The sequence below is a fragment of the Lissotriton helveticus genome, chromosome 1_1 (assembly GCF_964261635.1).
Source record: "Lissotriton helveticus chromosome 1_1, aLisHel1.1, whole genome shotgun sequence".
NCBI classification, from domain to species: domain Eukaryota; kingdom Metazoa; phylum Chordata; class Amphibia; order Caudata; family Salamandridae; genus Lissotriton; species Lissotriton helveticus.
In genome coordinates, this window is record NC_136057.1 from 70943604 (window position 1) to 70959913 (window position 16310).

The 16310-nt window shown below is 44.3% G+C and overlaps 1 protein-coding gene across 4 annotated transcripts in view; it reads right to left on the bottom strand.

The window, feature by feature from the left end:
- LOC144828825 (uncharacterized) overlaps positions 1-16310 on the bottom strand; it is a 41056-nt gene that overhangs the window by 17577 nt on the left and 7169 nt on the right. For all 4 annotated transcript variants that reach the window (XM_078687551.1, XM_078687635.1, XM_078687377.1 and 1 more), the window contains one exon: positions 12858-14341. In XM_078687551.1, the coding sequence (XP_078543677.1) occupies positions 12858-14310 (1453 nt within the window). In that variant the 5' untranslated portion in view covers positions 14311-14341. The remainder of the gene's footprint in view (positions 1-12857; positions 14342-16310) is intronic.

A 16310-nucleotide genomic window follows, 5' to 3' on the forward strand; every position in this document is an offset into this window, starting at 1 on the left:
TCAGAAGTGAGTCCCTTGCTCACTTTGCCACTGGATTCAAGAAAGCCTGGCTGAAGACGGCGGGAATGCCAGAAACCGGTCCTAGGAAGCTTGTTTCCGGTCCAGGGAAGGCATGGCTTGGCAGTTCGGGCTGGACTGTTCCAATAAGGCACAGGGTCAGACTTATTTGCATATGGCCATATCTGAACTGGGGTGGCAGAGTGGGCTAAAGAACGGTGATGGATTCAACCCAGATCTTTTGACTGGGTGTGAGTGTTTGATTGGTTCAGATGCTCCGTCCATCACCACCCTCTTTTGTACCGCTTACCCTACAGGGCTAGCATCAACTACAACCTCTGTATGGAGTTCGGGATCAAAGTTGGCCATTTCAATGGCGCTCTCAATGGCTTGCTTCATTTTCTGGATGCTCTGTTGGCCTTCCGCAAGCTCCTGAAAACCCATCTCTTCAAGGGATCGCTCTAACATTGCTGTTCCTCTGCCGCTCGGTCCATAAGCGCTGGGAGGCCTCAGGGTAGCTAAGCGGTATATAAACTTAAATTCATTCATTCATTCTTCTCACACTCATGTGACCAATGAAAAGGCACATACTTTTTGGTTAGTTCTGGTTCAAAGTCTTGCATGTATCTAGAACAGTAATTGACCGTTCCAAGAAATAATCGTAAGGTAGAAAAGCCTTGTGGGGGATTTGCAGTAGACAATGCTTGTACTCTAGATGGATCAGGTTTCATATCCCATCACAAAAGACATGGCTGAAAAAAGTAAAGCTTTTCTTGTGGAATTCACATTTTTCATCATTCAGAGTTAAGGCTGCATCATTCAGCAAATGGCATATTTGCATGAGAGTTTTGTAATGCTCTTATTGTGCAGCCCCACAATACCAATATATCACTATGGTTAAATGCATTTACTACAGGCTATATGATAAGTCAAATGACGTCTTGGAAAAGTTCTGCAGCAGAGGATATACCAAAACTCAATCGCTTTTAGCAAAACAAACCAATATGCGTAGAAAAGGTTGCAACGTATTTGGATTTTTCTTCAAGTTCCAATTGGTAAGATCATTTATTTAGGTTGAGTCGAGAGAAGAACTCTGCGCCATTCAATTCAGTTATTATATCAGCAATGTGCGGACTGTGAGGTTTCTCTCACTCAGTTGCCTTGTTGGCCTGACGCATGTCAACACTTATGCGTACAGGTCCTTCCCTGTCTCTTTTAGGCACTGTTACAATGGGAGAAAGCCGTGGTGTCGGACCACTGTAGAGTTCAATGATGCCACGTATAAGTAAAAAATGAAGTTCCTTTTCAACAGCTTCTTGCAAGAAACGCAACTCGTCTGTGTCTTTGATGAAAATTCTCATTTATGTGTAACCTTACTTTCATTGTTTGACTTTTCCCAAACCATGAAATAATGAAGGAAATCGACTTACAATTTCACGACGATCTTCCTGTTGTACAGCTGGGTTATTTTATTCCATACTCAAAAGTTGAAGAGTGAAGCCTAGTTTAAAATGGAAAAAGTATCGCCGCCTGCGTGCTGCACGCACCGAGTACAGTAATTATTTCCCATGACAGCGGGCACTATTGTGTGACAGAGGCCCGTGCAGAGGTGTTGGGTGTGCTGGTCCACGCAGCACGGTATAACTGAGGCAGTTTTCTTTTGGTAGGGCCGCGGGGCTATGTTTTGTAGCAGAGGCCTGCGACCGTAGGCGACCCAGGGCCTGCATCTGGCTTTCAGTGGTAGACACAGGGCTCTGTTGTGGTACACAGAGCCAGGGTCTGGATTTGAGTAGCCAATGGGCCTGCACAAGCCTCTCCTGGGAAGTGAGCAATATTCTTATGTCTTACGTTTGTATAGTGGCGTGACATTGCAGCGCTGTTAGAGGTCCCTGGATGACTTTTCCAGCCGTTCCGAGGTTTCCACCTTGTGTGACAAAGGCCTGTTTCAGGGACGTCATTGGACCCGCAAATGCCTGTCTGGCATGCATAGCGATGGAAGGACAAGACATTACCTTGAGCCTTTTGTCTCTAAGCCCCGTTCTTTTCAGACTGGGCGACCTGACTTCATGCTGCGGTAAAAGGTTCCTTATCTTCTTTATGAGGCCATATGTACCCATAAAGAAGATAAGGAACCTTTTACTTCAGCAGTAAGTCAAGTCACCCAGTCTGAAAAGGACGGGGCTTAAATAGAAAGAAGAACGTCACTAAGACCTCTTCTCCAATGGCTGGCTACCGTTTAGGAGGCTAGCCAATGGGGAAGAGGGGCTTAACCTCGCTAGTGATGTTCTCTCTATCCCATTAAGTCTCGCCAGCTCGAATGCGCATGTGCGCAGTCTTTCACAGGCGGAGACCTAATGAGGTCCCAGTGCCACCTACTGTCCCTTCTATTACTTCATGCCAGTAAAAACAACTCTCAACAAAGTCCCGCAAAATTACAGTGTCAGAGACAATTTACATCACTGACACCTAGTGACCCCTCCTAACATATCTCACCATTAAAATGAACTCTCAACGAAGTTCCACTGTGTTAAAGTGCAAGATGTTCTCTTGCGAGTATACTGTGTCTTTCTATCTACACTGATATTCTAAGCCTACATGGTGATTGTTTTGCCCATCTTCTTCCAATATTATCTCGTGCATATACTGTCATCTCAAGTTGATGCTGCTTCCTATCCTACCATGTGCCTATAGCAGTGACCCATCCTTTGTGATGTCTACTAGTCTATGCTGATATTGATATACTACCTATAATTTGGGTGTATAACTTGTATATATGCCCTCGAATATAAAGGACGTTTCTGCAGACTGACCAATAAGCTCCATCACAACCTCCAGCTCCTAGATACCATGGCCACTAAGAACCCAGTGACATCAACACGCCCACTTGCGCTTTTCGGCATTCAAGGCCCCCTTTTCCTCAAAGGGATCCTACCAGATCGCCTTGGTGACCTTCTTCACAAGCCTCTGACACTTGCATCCCACTCTTCCAAAGAAGTGCCCACCAACCGGCCACTAAAGGGCCCAATGTTACAATCAGGCAGCGATCTCAGCTGTTTGAGGCCGCCTCTTGACCACTATGCACACCTCTGAATGCTTCTCCTGAAGTCTAACTTTGGTTATCTCCAGAAACAACTTCTGAGTATCACTTCAACTTCGGGAGCGTGGAAAGATACGCCACCAACTCATTTCTGCAAAACCTCTCCAAACATGCTGCTAAAAAGTACAAACACAAAATCCTTAAAGAACACCCAGAGACACTAATAACAGACATCTTCTACAATACAACACACGCAAGTCTTAAAATGGACTTCATCTTCTACACTCCGAAACCCGCCAAAAGGAAAGAAAACGTCATTCAACGCTTTCATGTGATAATGCTACCAATGTCCCTTATGGATCTAAACAAACTATATCCCTATCCCAGAACTTTAGCAGAGATCGGTCCATAACTATTTACAGAAATGGGAACATCCTAATCCAAGCCACTAAACAAAATTATCTATTTTCCTTTTTCTGGAAAGGGGCTCTGGTTTACCGCCCCCCAGAACCCCTAGCCGACTTCTCCCTCACCCTCATGGAACTTATAGCCCCACACGTGATTTCCTCTAACAACTTCATACTCTTGGGGGATTTCAACATCCATAGCGAGAACCTTGACAAGACAGACACTATATCCTTCCTCTCTGACCTTGCCACACTCAATCTCACTAAAATTAGCAATGGTCCGTCTCACTCAGCTGGTCACGCTTTAGATGTGGTTTTCACCAATTCCACCTTCCTCACATGCGAAACCCCGATATCAGTCAGCTGGACAGACCATGCAATCATCCACCTCCAACTGGAGGACCCCAAGGCATGCCAACAGCCAATCCCACGCAAACAATCGCAGTTCAGACAATGGCACAGAGTCAACCCAGCCACCTTCGCGATCACCAAAAACTGGCCATGTAATAACACTGAAGATAGCCTCTCCCTTTTTAATGAATCTATCCTAGATGTCATTGACCGGATCGCACCGGTAAAAGTGGGGCACCCCAAAACCAAAGCCCTTCAGGCGGCGTGGTTCTCCATAAAACCTCAGAAAGAAAGAACAGGGTGTCAAAATCTTGAAAGGAAATGGCGTCGCACCAACCTCTCAGTCAACAAGGAAAACCTCAAGGCCACCCTTACCCTGTATCCCAAAAACATTAAAATCGCACGTAAAGCACACATAGTCCTCCAACTTAGCCAGGCTGACAATTCGCCCAAAGCTATGTACCAAATCCAGAAAACCTTCACAAACCCCAAAGCCTGTGAATCAGAAGACACTACCTCCCAAACGCTATGTGATAAAATTAGTAACCACTTTATACAAAAAATTAAAAACATCTACAATAATATTTTTACTACTAAACCTCCCTCTCCCCCAGATTTCACTCCTGACACCCCCGCTAGACCCATACCGAACCCTGACACCCTTTTAAATTTCCCCCCTCTAACCCGCGAAGAAACCAAAACCGCCATGATGGCCATAAAATCAGGCTCCCCACTTGATACCATACCTGCCAAAATCATGGTTTCCCTTATCTCCCCGGCACAACAAGGAAAACCCTAAAACAGGCCCTGTTACTAAGCAAGCTAGACAATTGCAACGCCCTATTGATCGCAGCAAATGAGTCCTCCTTAAACCGATTGCAAATGATACAGAACACAGCCGCCTGTACGGTTCTGAATGCTCCCCCCAGCTATCTGGGGCAATGGCCCTCCCTATCTAGTAGAGAAACTAGTACTTTGTGCTCCAGCTCCCAATCGCTCCTCAAAACCCCCAACATTAAAAAGGCTAGATCCGGAGGCAGGTCCTTCTTGTACCAAGCACCCCTCATCTGGAATCAACTACCGCTGGCCTAAGACAGTGCCCGGACCATCTTAAATTCAGATGACTGTTGAAAACTGCCCTGTTCTAACCCCCCTTTAACTACCTATGCTGCGCTTCTAAGCACCGAGATACCCCCCCAGGGGGTGATTCAAGCGCTATACAAATAATTAAATCAAATCAAATCAAATTGGCGGTGGATTAACCATTATACACAAAAACTATCTGTGCTTAACTCCATTCCTCAACACGAAATACCCTACCTTTGAATATGTAAGAGTTCAACTCTCGTCCAAAGGCTCCAACTCTATCAAAATTCATGTCATCTAACACCCTCCTGGTGAAAAATGACAAATCTTTGAGGACTAAGCAAACCTATTAACGCAAAACTACCTTAAAGGCAGCGCAGACGACTAGGAGACCTGAACCTGCACTTGAACAATGCCGATGATCCAACAGTACAAGCCCTATCCACCCTCCTGGAAGCGAACGATCTCACCCAACACTACAATAAACAAACTCATACCAAGGGCTCTACCCTTGATGCAATCATCTCTAAGCAGAACACCTTATCCCTCGATTCTATCCTACCCACCGACTGAAATGACCACCACCTAATTCTTTTCAATCTCAACGCCATCCAACCAAAGGCCCACCCCCAAAATACCTGGTACAAGCACTGAGCGAGGAACATACATTGAATCTCCCAGGCAGAGTTAGAAGCATTAGTCAGTTCCCAAATTCCAAAGTGATGATCTCACCGCCCACTACAACAGAAAAATGGGAGAACAACTTGACATAGATGCCCCTTTGAAACTCAAGAAATCAAGAAGTATTCCTTCTAGAGCTTGGTTTAACAACAACCTTAACAAAGAGGCAACAACTCCGATTGGCTGTAAGAAACTGGAGACAACAAACCTTGTTAACACATCTTGCGATACCGGGAGATAAACGCATAAAATACAAAAAACATATCTTCAGAGAAAAATTCCCCTTTTCCTGAGCCCAACTTGACGGTTCTAGGAACAGACCTAAAGACCTTCTGAACATCATCAAACAGCAAACCTCCTCTTTCCCTCAACGCTTAACCCCTTCGGCGCTGATGACAAAGCCAGCTCGTCATCAGCGTTACCTGCGCTGCGCGGATGACGAGCTGGCTTTGTCACAAACAAGCCATTTTTTAAATTTCAGCGCACAGCGGGAAAACGCGGTAGCGCGGTAGGGGTTAATAAATGAACATTCTTCTCTGAAAAAATTCTAACATTGAAATCTCTCTTGACCCACCCATCTCTCCGTCCTACACCAAAGATGTCCCCCCTAGCAAAGAGTGTCTACCCACGGCCCTACCTCCAACTAATGGTCGTCTCACCAAACGCACCCTATGTCAGTTGGACTGAATTCGACTATTTCAAGAAGAAGAGCTCAAATTACTCGCTTGCATGAAACCAACATCGCACCTTTCCGATCTTCTCCCTCCTGAGCGTATCAAGAATCTCAGTCACATCATATCTCGCCTGCATGGACCAAAATCATCAACTCCTCCTTTTCGTGAAGCTCCATGCCAACATCCCTCAAACTCGGCCAAGTCACCCCCTCATCAAACAACACAGACGCCGACTAGAACAACCTTAACAATTACAGACCTATATTTATTCACATTTACCTTCAGAAGCAAGTCTCATCAATGCACAAGAGTGCCTGACGAACTTAGAAGTCCATACGCTGGTACTTTTCAGACTGGATTATTGGAACTCTTTCCTGTCTGGCCTTCCCCGAGAAAATTAGCATCACTGAGAAAATGCTTCACACAGTTATACACTTTGTGGCAGGTCACAAAGTTTTTAAATCGCATTTCTTCTATACTTCGCATCCTACAATGGCTTCCAATTGAAGCAGCAGACCAATGTAACACTGAATGCATCACCCACAAAGCCCTCCACAACTCCACACCCTCCTACGTGGTTGAAAAACTAAAAATCCCGGTTTCTGAATAAGGATCGAGAATTCGTAAAGTCGTCCTGCTGGAACAAGCGGCATTCAGGCAAGAACGCTTTATAAAGCTCACCTTCTCTGCCAGCGCTACAAGGATCTTGAACTCCCTCCCACAACCACCTTGAACAACCACAAGTCTTGCCACAATTATAAACTCAAAATCCTCCTATTTGAGAGATGCTCTGAATAATAAATCTGTGGTCACTTTTCTTCATCCACTTTTCCAATGTATCCAGATATTAACTGTTTGAACTTTCTCCCCTGACGTGAACTGTGGGATTAGTCTATTGCTTATCTGTTATTTTATGGCACAGCTAATCTGCATTTTGGTCTTTCTTCTTTAGAAAAGTGCTTCAATGCCCTTCAGCAAAGATTGTACTATATAAAACCACAAAAATAAACACATTTGGTATAATAAAGAGGAACCAGAAAAAAACTCTTTTTGAAAAGAAATAATTGCTTTTCAAAAGAAACTCTTATAACCACAAACTACGTGGGAGGGAAAGAAGGAAGAGCAGAAGAGAGAGAGAGAGTGAGAGAGAAAGAGAAATAGAAAGGAAGAAAGATAGAAAGAAAGAGAAAGACAAACAGAGAAACAGAGAAAGAGTGACAGAGAGAGACAAAGATAGAGAGAAAGAGAGAAGGATAGAAAGAAAGAGAAACAGAGAAAGAGAGGGAGAGAAAGAGACAGAGACACCATGGTTTAAGTGAGTTGCAAATAATTTTTAAAAATAATTTAAGATGTTAAAAGCAATCCCAATAATAAACTTCAACGTGACCTTTGTGCTTTTGATCCAAGACTACCAGACAGCGCTAAAGACATTTTGAGGATATTCAGGAAGCATCAGTGGGAATACATTCCACCCATTCCTTACCATTGGATTTGTGGTTTGTAATTAACATCCGTCCCTCCCGCTGCTCAAACCTTGTTTACTGTATTCTTCCACAAGCACGCTTTCTTTAAAAAGGCCTTTAAATCTTGTTTTTATCTGGTCACATTTGCTGTGCATTCAAAGACAGAGGTCAAATGTCAAGCTCTTTCTTTGAGAAAGCTTGGTGTTTACTTTTCTTCCAATGACTTCAAAGTGAGAGAATGTATGTGACAATTCTGCTGAGTATCCATACAAGAGGAGAAGGTGTAAGATTGTTTTCCTAGCACACGACAAAAAACAAGCACTGGCAAAGCCAATTGGTCTTGCCTTGTGAACCTACTGACTTTGCAAATGACTTTTAGCAGTGCCCCACACCATCAGTCGAAAAATAAATATCCTACTGCATTTTGCCGGGTTACAAAGATTGACACGTATTTAATGAGGCCTACCCTTTGAATTTCAATCTAATGTTGTGGATATGATTAATGAAAATAGAATGCCGGGAACGGAGAGTTATTACTGTGCCATCAATAAGCTCCTTAGGTACTGCACCTAAAAATGCTGATATTACATTTTTTTCTGAACGCCGGGAATGGGAACATTTAGTCTGATAAGAAACTAGATATGGTTGCTCTCTGTTGCAGGGAATCCCAGCCCACAATCAGAGCCTGAGAAGTCTCTCCCCAGTGTGAGGATGTTATTTTTGAAAAGTAGTTTGGCCTCGCCGCCGGTATTTGATTATTTTCCTAAAGATACCACTAGCAAAGTGCCCAATAATTTCCAAATCAGCCCACGGGCTTGCCGTCTTTCACGGTATTGGGTGTAAATGCCTGGGATGTCCTGATGATTTTCTGCTTCAATATGGCCACCATGCAGGCAGCATCGAGGGTGCTGGCATTGCAGGACATGAAGGTAATTTTTCAGCCCTCACACACCTTCTTCACAGCAGGCCCCAGGTGTGTGTGGAGGGGATCTCCCCGCACTCAGGTGTGTTATTTATTTATTAATTCAGTGTTTTATATAGCGCAAACATGACCCAACTGGGTATCAGAGTGATTCACAATTCTATAGCATTGTACTTCTGACATTTGGTTTGATTAGTCCTTTAAACAAACTACCAAGTATATATATTCACTTTTAAGTGGAAAGCATTTCTACTTTACAAATAATACATGTCCTAAACATTACTAGAGATCAACTTGCATTACAATAGTATGTGTCCTAAATATTACAACATGTGACATTTTAGAAATACATGTACTAAGAAGACCTCATATCATTTAGTACATTGGATTGTATGTAGCAAACAGACTGGTTACAGAATTTATAGCTATTATCCTATACTGTTTTTGGCCCGGAAACGTCGTACAGATGTGGCAGGGTCGCGTCATGATGCTGCTGGTGAGAGCTGCCAGAAGATGCTTCAATGGCACGGCCCACTGTACATGCCAATGTCCCCTCCACCCCAAGCCGTCCTTCCAGTACCTTAGGTGCCAACTTTACAGTCGACAGTGAAGTTTCTGGTCGGCAGCAGTAGACATGAGCACTTTAGTTGAAACAGCTGCTACCATTATGCGAAGGGGAGGCGGTGAAGGCAAGAAAATGAAGTCATTTGCTTTTATAAATAACAAGCAAGGAGAGGCAAGCAGCGATGAGTGAGACGGTGAGGAACTGGCTCTCTTACTTGGAAGTCAGAGAAGGAACAGGCTGTTTAGGGGAAACATCGTCTGACATTTGATCTCGGTCTGTGAATGAACAGCAAATGTGACGAGATATGAACAAGAATTACAGCCGTTTACAAAAAAGCTTTGAGCGAGTGAAAAAAGTGCGCATATGAAGTGCTCCTAGACAAAGAAAAAAGAAAAAGTGCCTAAAGCAGTTGATAATATGGGACCAATGCAAGAATACAAGTAACGGGCGGTGCTCTGTGGGAGGGAACAATCTACGAAAAGGAGGGACAATTAGGAAAGATTAGCCATTTGGAAACAAGGCTGTTTAAAGGAGATTCGAAGAAACAAATAAAAAGCAATGGGTGGGCAGTAAGCCCACAAAGTTAAGCGCTGTTGCGGCAAGACCTAAAAAAAAAAAGAACTGGGCTGATGTTTCAGAATATATCAGAATTAGTACTAATGAAGCACATTTGTTTTGGATTACTGAAGTGTGGAGAAAAATATTTGAATAAGATTTTAACACATTAATACACTAGGGGATGACATTTGCAAACATTATCATTTATGTGTAGTAAAACCATATTTCGATGTAAATGTAATGATCATTTCAATTGAAAATGTATTGTCTGTAATGGCGGTGCGCTACCACACCAAGTATACTCCACACTATGCCACTCCACTCCAATCTATGCCACTCACTCCATGAAACAACACTCCACGCCCCTCTACTCCACACCACTTACTCCACTCCAATCCACCCCACTCCACTCCAATCCACCCCACTCCACTCAAATCTATCCCACTCCCCTCCAAAGTGCCCCAATCCATCCACCTCCAATTCAACCCATTCCAATCTATCCATTACCAATTTACCCACCGCAATCTACCCCACTCTTACTCAATCTACCCCACTCTGCTCCAATATAACCCAGTCTACCCCACTCCACTTCAATCTACCCCAACTCTAATCTACTCCAATCTAACTGACTTCACCCCAACCTACCTCACTCTACTTCAGTCCAATTTACCAAACTCCATTTCAATTTATCCAACTGCAATCTATTCAACTCAACTACACTCATACCACAATCTACCCACTCCAAACTACCACAATCTATCCAACTTCAATCTACCATAATCTACTGCACTCCACTGTAATCTACCCCACTCCACCCAATCTACCCCATTCCACTCCATCCTAATCTACCCCAAAAAAGCTCCACTCCAATCTAACCAATTCTACTCCACCCAACTCTACCCAAACCTTCCTCATTCCAGTCGAATCTAATCCACTCCACCCTACTCCAATCTATCCTACACCACTCCATTCCAAACGTACCTATCCCAATCTACCCCATCCAATCTACCCCACTCAAATCTACTCCCATCAATTCCACCACACTCTACCCCACCCCAACCCAATCTACCCTAAACCATTCTATATAACTCCACTCCATTCTACTCCAGTCAAATGTACCGCAATCCAAACTACCCCAATATACTGCACGCTAATCTACTCCACTCCAGTCTTCTCCACTCTACTCCAATCTACCTCATTCCACCCCACTCTTTCCCAATATATCCCACTCCAATCCACCCCGATCCATCCTACTCCACCTCAATCTACTCCACTCCACCCAAATCTACCTCAATTCAATCAACCCCACTTGACTCCAATCTACCCCATTCCACTCTACCCCAATCTATCCTCCTTCTACCTACCCCACCAACCTCGTGCCACTAACTTTTAGCCATGTCGAACAGCAGTCACACTCGTGTACATAATGGCTGAAACTCGTTGCCAAAGCCAATAACTTTCGGATAGGAAACACCTATTTGTTTTGACAATGCTTGTTTTCAGTGGGTGTTTTTTTCATAATATTCACACGCAACAGTTCCCTACAGCCAACTCCAAGAAGGCACAGGTGTTCAACGGTGCCTGGGCACAGCAGGGGAATCCCTAAAGGGCCTGGCTTATGTTTCTTTATTTTAAATTTTTAAGGGTTCCGGACACTTTCTTGGGGTTCTCGGACCCTTGCAAACTTGTGTATCCTTATTGGATATCGATAGGGTTTCGGACCGAGCAGCAGGTCTCCGAACATTCCAAATGCCCACCAGGGTACAAGGCAAATTACTGTACCTGCGCACACACCTGCCTAAGGTTTGCGGACCTCAAGGGTCATGATGGGGAATCCAACCTCTGTTCAAAATCAGCAATTTCTTTCTACATTTTAACATTAGGCAGCCCCTGTGCCAGGAAGAGATAGGATGGCACCACGGCTCTTTATGCTTCTTTAGTATTTTTACAGAATGCGGGGAACAAGTCTCTTCATCATGTAATGGTTCAAGAGGTAGCCAGCCAATCAGGGAGCTTCAGGTCCGTAGACCCAACTTTGGGTTTATATATCCGAAAGGGATGGGCGAACAAGCTCCCTCATCCAATCGGATCCAATATATTTTTACATTTGGGTCCGCGAGTTAAATGATTAGTGGCTTAATTTGAGGACCACAAAAAAACACTGCATGAAACTAGCCATGCCAATCCCAAGTAGTTTTGTGCAGATTCATTGAACTGTGCCAAAGTTATTATATGTCTATATATATAATTATATGACATGGGATTCTGTAATCCCTGTGTAAATGGCAGTCTCTAATTTCTTTATAATCAGGAATTTGTGATGCACCAAGTCAGTGATTATGAAGAAGAGACGTCAGAACTCGGCTTTTATAAGTTATTACAGTCGAGTTCTGAGGACACAATGCCTGCTGCCAGCGCCAGCAGCTGATGTGAAAAGAAGGTCAAGTCACGAAGCATAATTGAAGCAGCTGTTTAAAGCAACAAACAGAACTTTGCTTTTATTACTTCTGCTGTATGTTACTAGTTTACTATGAGAAGCAGAGAGAATATGTTTATTAGTTTCCTTAGATGAAGGAAGGGTGGAATCTTTCTACATGTTTCTACACGTTCGAAGCTACTGCAGCTTTTTTTTTTTCAATGGACATTTATTGAACTGTTTCTAACATCTTTTTGCAACAAATATCTAACAGTTTTTATTTTTACTTTTGCACAAGAGGTTTTAAGTTCATTCTTCATGTTTGCAAACATGTTAGCTGCTGCATATATAGGAGCTACGCACCAAGGTTTGTGGGAAAGGTGATGGTGTGACCATGTATTATATGGGATAAAGTACCATCTGGTGCATATAATAAGATTATTGCAAGTCACCTCATAGTTCCAAAACCTTTGTGTATCTGTCTATCACGAGGTGGTGTGCACTCCTGGAGAACCCTGCAGTGACAACAACATCCCTGGTCAGCCCTGCTGTTGAGGCTGGGGGTCAGTATCGCTCAGTGGGTTCCATCCAAACCATAATCCTCCCTTCAGAGACTTTCTAAAATCTGCCCATACGCATTTTGAAGAGGTTACATGTGTTAGTATGCACTCCGAGAGACTATTTATAGTGAAACACATACCTGGGGTAGCTTCGAACAGCAATAAATGTGATTTTGTATTTCCTCTCTCCATTGAGTCTTCATCTGCAGTATTTGTATCCAGTCCTAGGAATGATGGAGGCACAGACTTACCCCGCTCATCAGGACAGAGCAGTTCTGCCTTGCAGTTCTGATGTTGATGCTGTGATTCAGGGTGCAGTGGTTCGAGTATGTAGTTCTGATCTGAACCCTCTGCATCAGTACAGGGAGGTTTTAGCTTGCGATTCTGATCTGAACCATGTGCATCTGTACAGGCCGGTTCTAGATTGTCATTTTTATCTGGTTCCTGTGCTTCAGGGCGCATAGATTCCAGCTCATAGTTCACGATTGGATCCTGCACATAAGGAAGTTCCTGCTTCAAACATAGGTGTTGCTGTAGGCACTGGGTTTGTTGTGACCCCAACTCATCAAAGGACAATAGCCCAGACTCTAAGTGTTCGTCTGATGACTTCCCATCAGGTGACACAGGTTGTAGGCACTGGTTCTCCTGGCGAACTTGGAAATCAGAACTCATCAATTCTTCTTCCAAGGGATCATCAGGTCCATTCCCATCTGGCAGAGCAGGGTGTATACGGTGGTTTTGCTGTGGTTCGTGTCTATCAGGAAATAGTGGGTGTGGGCAGAGGTTTTGTTGCTGGTCCCAGCTATTAGCAGACAATGGGGATGGTTCTTGCTTCAGGGGCTCATCTGGCTCCCACTCTTCTGGGAACGCTGACTGGACGCTCTGGTCTTGCTCAGGTCTCTGCCCATCAACAAATTCTGAGGGAAGACACAGCTTTGCCTCCTGTGATCTGCATGGAGGATCTGTCTGAGGGCACCGGGATAGAGGACAATCCTGCTGTACTCCATTTCTACCTAGAAACCCAGGTTGCACGCACTGGTCCTGCTGTGGGTGATGTCGATCAGGAAACATTGGCTGTAGACAAAGGCTTGGCTCCTCTGGACGCCCTTGAACATCAGTTGGCGAGGAGAGCGTACAGTCCAGCTTTGGTGCATGCTCATCAGAGAACACCGGCTGAAGACACAAGCTCGGCTCCTCTGACCTGTCCAGTTGAGGTGTCGCAGGAGACCGGCTAACAGCACAATCTCTAATACTCGCCGGATAGACCACCTTCAACGTCACTCCAGCATTATCTAGGGAACCTTGATCCTTTTCTATCCAGATTTTCTTAATCAGCCCAGCGACTCTAGAAGGTACGTCCTCCACAGTATTCATCAAGTTATCCAGTTTTGCTTCCAACTCCTCCAACATGGATAGAAGGATAATGTGGGGCAGGTTCTCCGAAAGCGGTTCCAGGTCATTGTCCCTCTGCGTATCTTTTCGAAATCCTGAAGTTGAGACGTCATGGAGAGGTAAATATGGGACTGTAGGTCTTGTGGATTCAAGTGAACACTGCGCTGTCACTTTCTTTTCTGGAGCCCGTCTTCTGCCCATTCTGGTAAATTGATGTTCAAGTCTCAAGTGTCTGCAGAGGAGAGGAAAAGAGGAAAGAGAACACATTATCACAGGACAGTTGGGTCAAAATACTCCTTCCTGTCTCACCAACCTCAGTGTGATGAGAAAATTGCTCACTTCTAAAACCAGAAAAAAATGAATTATTAAAATGTCACAACACCCGCAACATAGTTCATATATTATGAAAGGCACGGATTTGAAATGTGTTTCCAACATTACGTCTGTTCCTTGATCTGCTCAAATTGTACACTGTGCTACCACAAAAAGAGAATACTGTAACAGCCTTGCAGCAATGAAAGGTTTGTAATACCCTAGCAGACCAGAGTGCGCTATCATCCTCACTTGCACTGTACACCTCTCTTTTGCAGTATTCAGTTCAGTGACTGAAGCGCACGCCAACATACCAAACCTCTACAGGATCTACAAACGCTTGTTATGTCATTGCATATATAGAGAGCATGTTCAACTTGGGGTTTCTTGGCACTGAATCAGAAATACATAAAAGAGGAGAAAACGAACCATAACGGGGAAGAATCTAGTCTGAATAGGCTTGTGGGCTGTCAGATTTCCCGATGAAAGGAGCTTGTACCAAAGCTGCGTCCACCTGATCTTCTGTAATTTTGGAATAGAAAGTAAATTTAAGTGAGGCAATCTCTGGTTTTGTACGGGTGTATGCATTTCCACTAGGTTTGCAATGAAGTGAGGGGCTTAACCTCTCAACCCTTTAGGGCTGAGGCACAGGGTCTGATAGTGGATTTGTTATTTCAATATAGGTGTGGCGCGTGAATGGTGATATTGGGTATTCTTACATATACACGGTTGGCATTATGCGATCTAGATAGGACTACGGCCACCGCTATTGACAAATACAAACTCTGGAGTGTTTAAGGATTACTCTATAGGTTTTATACTGGAATGGTGTGTTTCCAGTACGAATCCTATGCTTGACAGCACACACACCTCTGGCTTATGGTGTAAAGGTTATGTGTGGCACTAGGTAGACTGTGTACTAGTGCAGGGGTAGTGAGCAGCAGCGTGCTGTATTTCATAAATCTAGCTCAGCGTGGCTCTCTCCCCCTCGCACATCACGGCGCTGCACCTAACTGCTGAACTATGCTGCACTAAAAAATAATAAATCTGCTCCGTAGTGTGCATGCGTGGTCTGCCCAGCCTCAACCCTCACCTTCTCTTGTCCATGCGTGGTCTGCCCAACCTCAACCCTCACATTCTCCCGTGCATGCTTGGTCTGCCCAGCCTTAACCCTCACATTCTCTTGTGCATGCGTGGTCTGCCCAGCCTCAACCCTCACATTCTCTTGTGCACGCGTGGTGTGCCCGGATTTAACCCTCACATTCTCCTGTGCATGCTTGGTCTGCCCAGCCTTAACCCTCACCTTCTCTTGTGCATGCTTGGTCTGCCCAGCCTCAACCCTCACATTCTCTTGTGCATGCTTGGTCTGCCCAGCCTCAACCCTCACATTCTCTTGTGCGTGCTTGGTGTGCTCAGCCTCAACCCTCATATTCTCTTGTGCATGCTTGGTCTGCTCATCTTCAACCCTCACATTCTCCTGTGTATGCGTGGTCTACCCAGCCTCACCTCAGAGTTGAGTTCTGTGTGATTATAAGATAAACCATGTCATCTGTAATTCTACGTGCTTGGTCACCAGCACTAATGATATGTTTTACACCAAGCGCGTAGAGTTACAGATGACGTGGTAATCTTATAATCACAGTGAACTTACGCCAGCACTTATTTAGTTGGAAATGGCAAGGTGCCGTACATGACGATGCGGAATTAATGCTTTTCGCAAAAGCACGTAAAAAACTCAAGAAAAATGTTTAGGTTAACAGCAATGACCTAATGTTTAATTTACATACTGCATGATGATTTTAATACAATGTCTCACGATGTATCTCCCTACATTGACTAAACAAGTCTGTTTTTCCAGCTCCGAGGACGTTCAAACACCTTGAATCTGT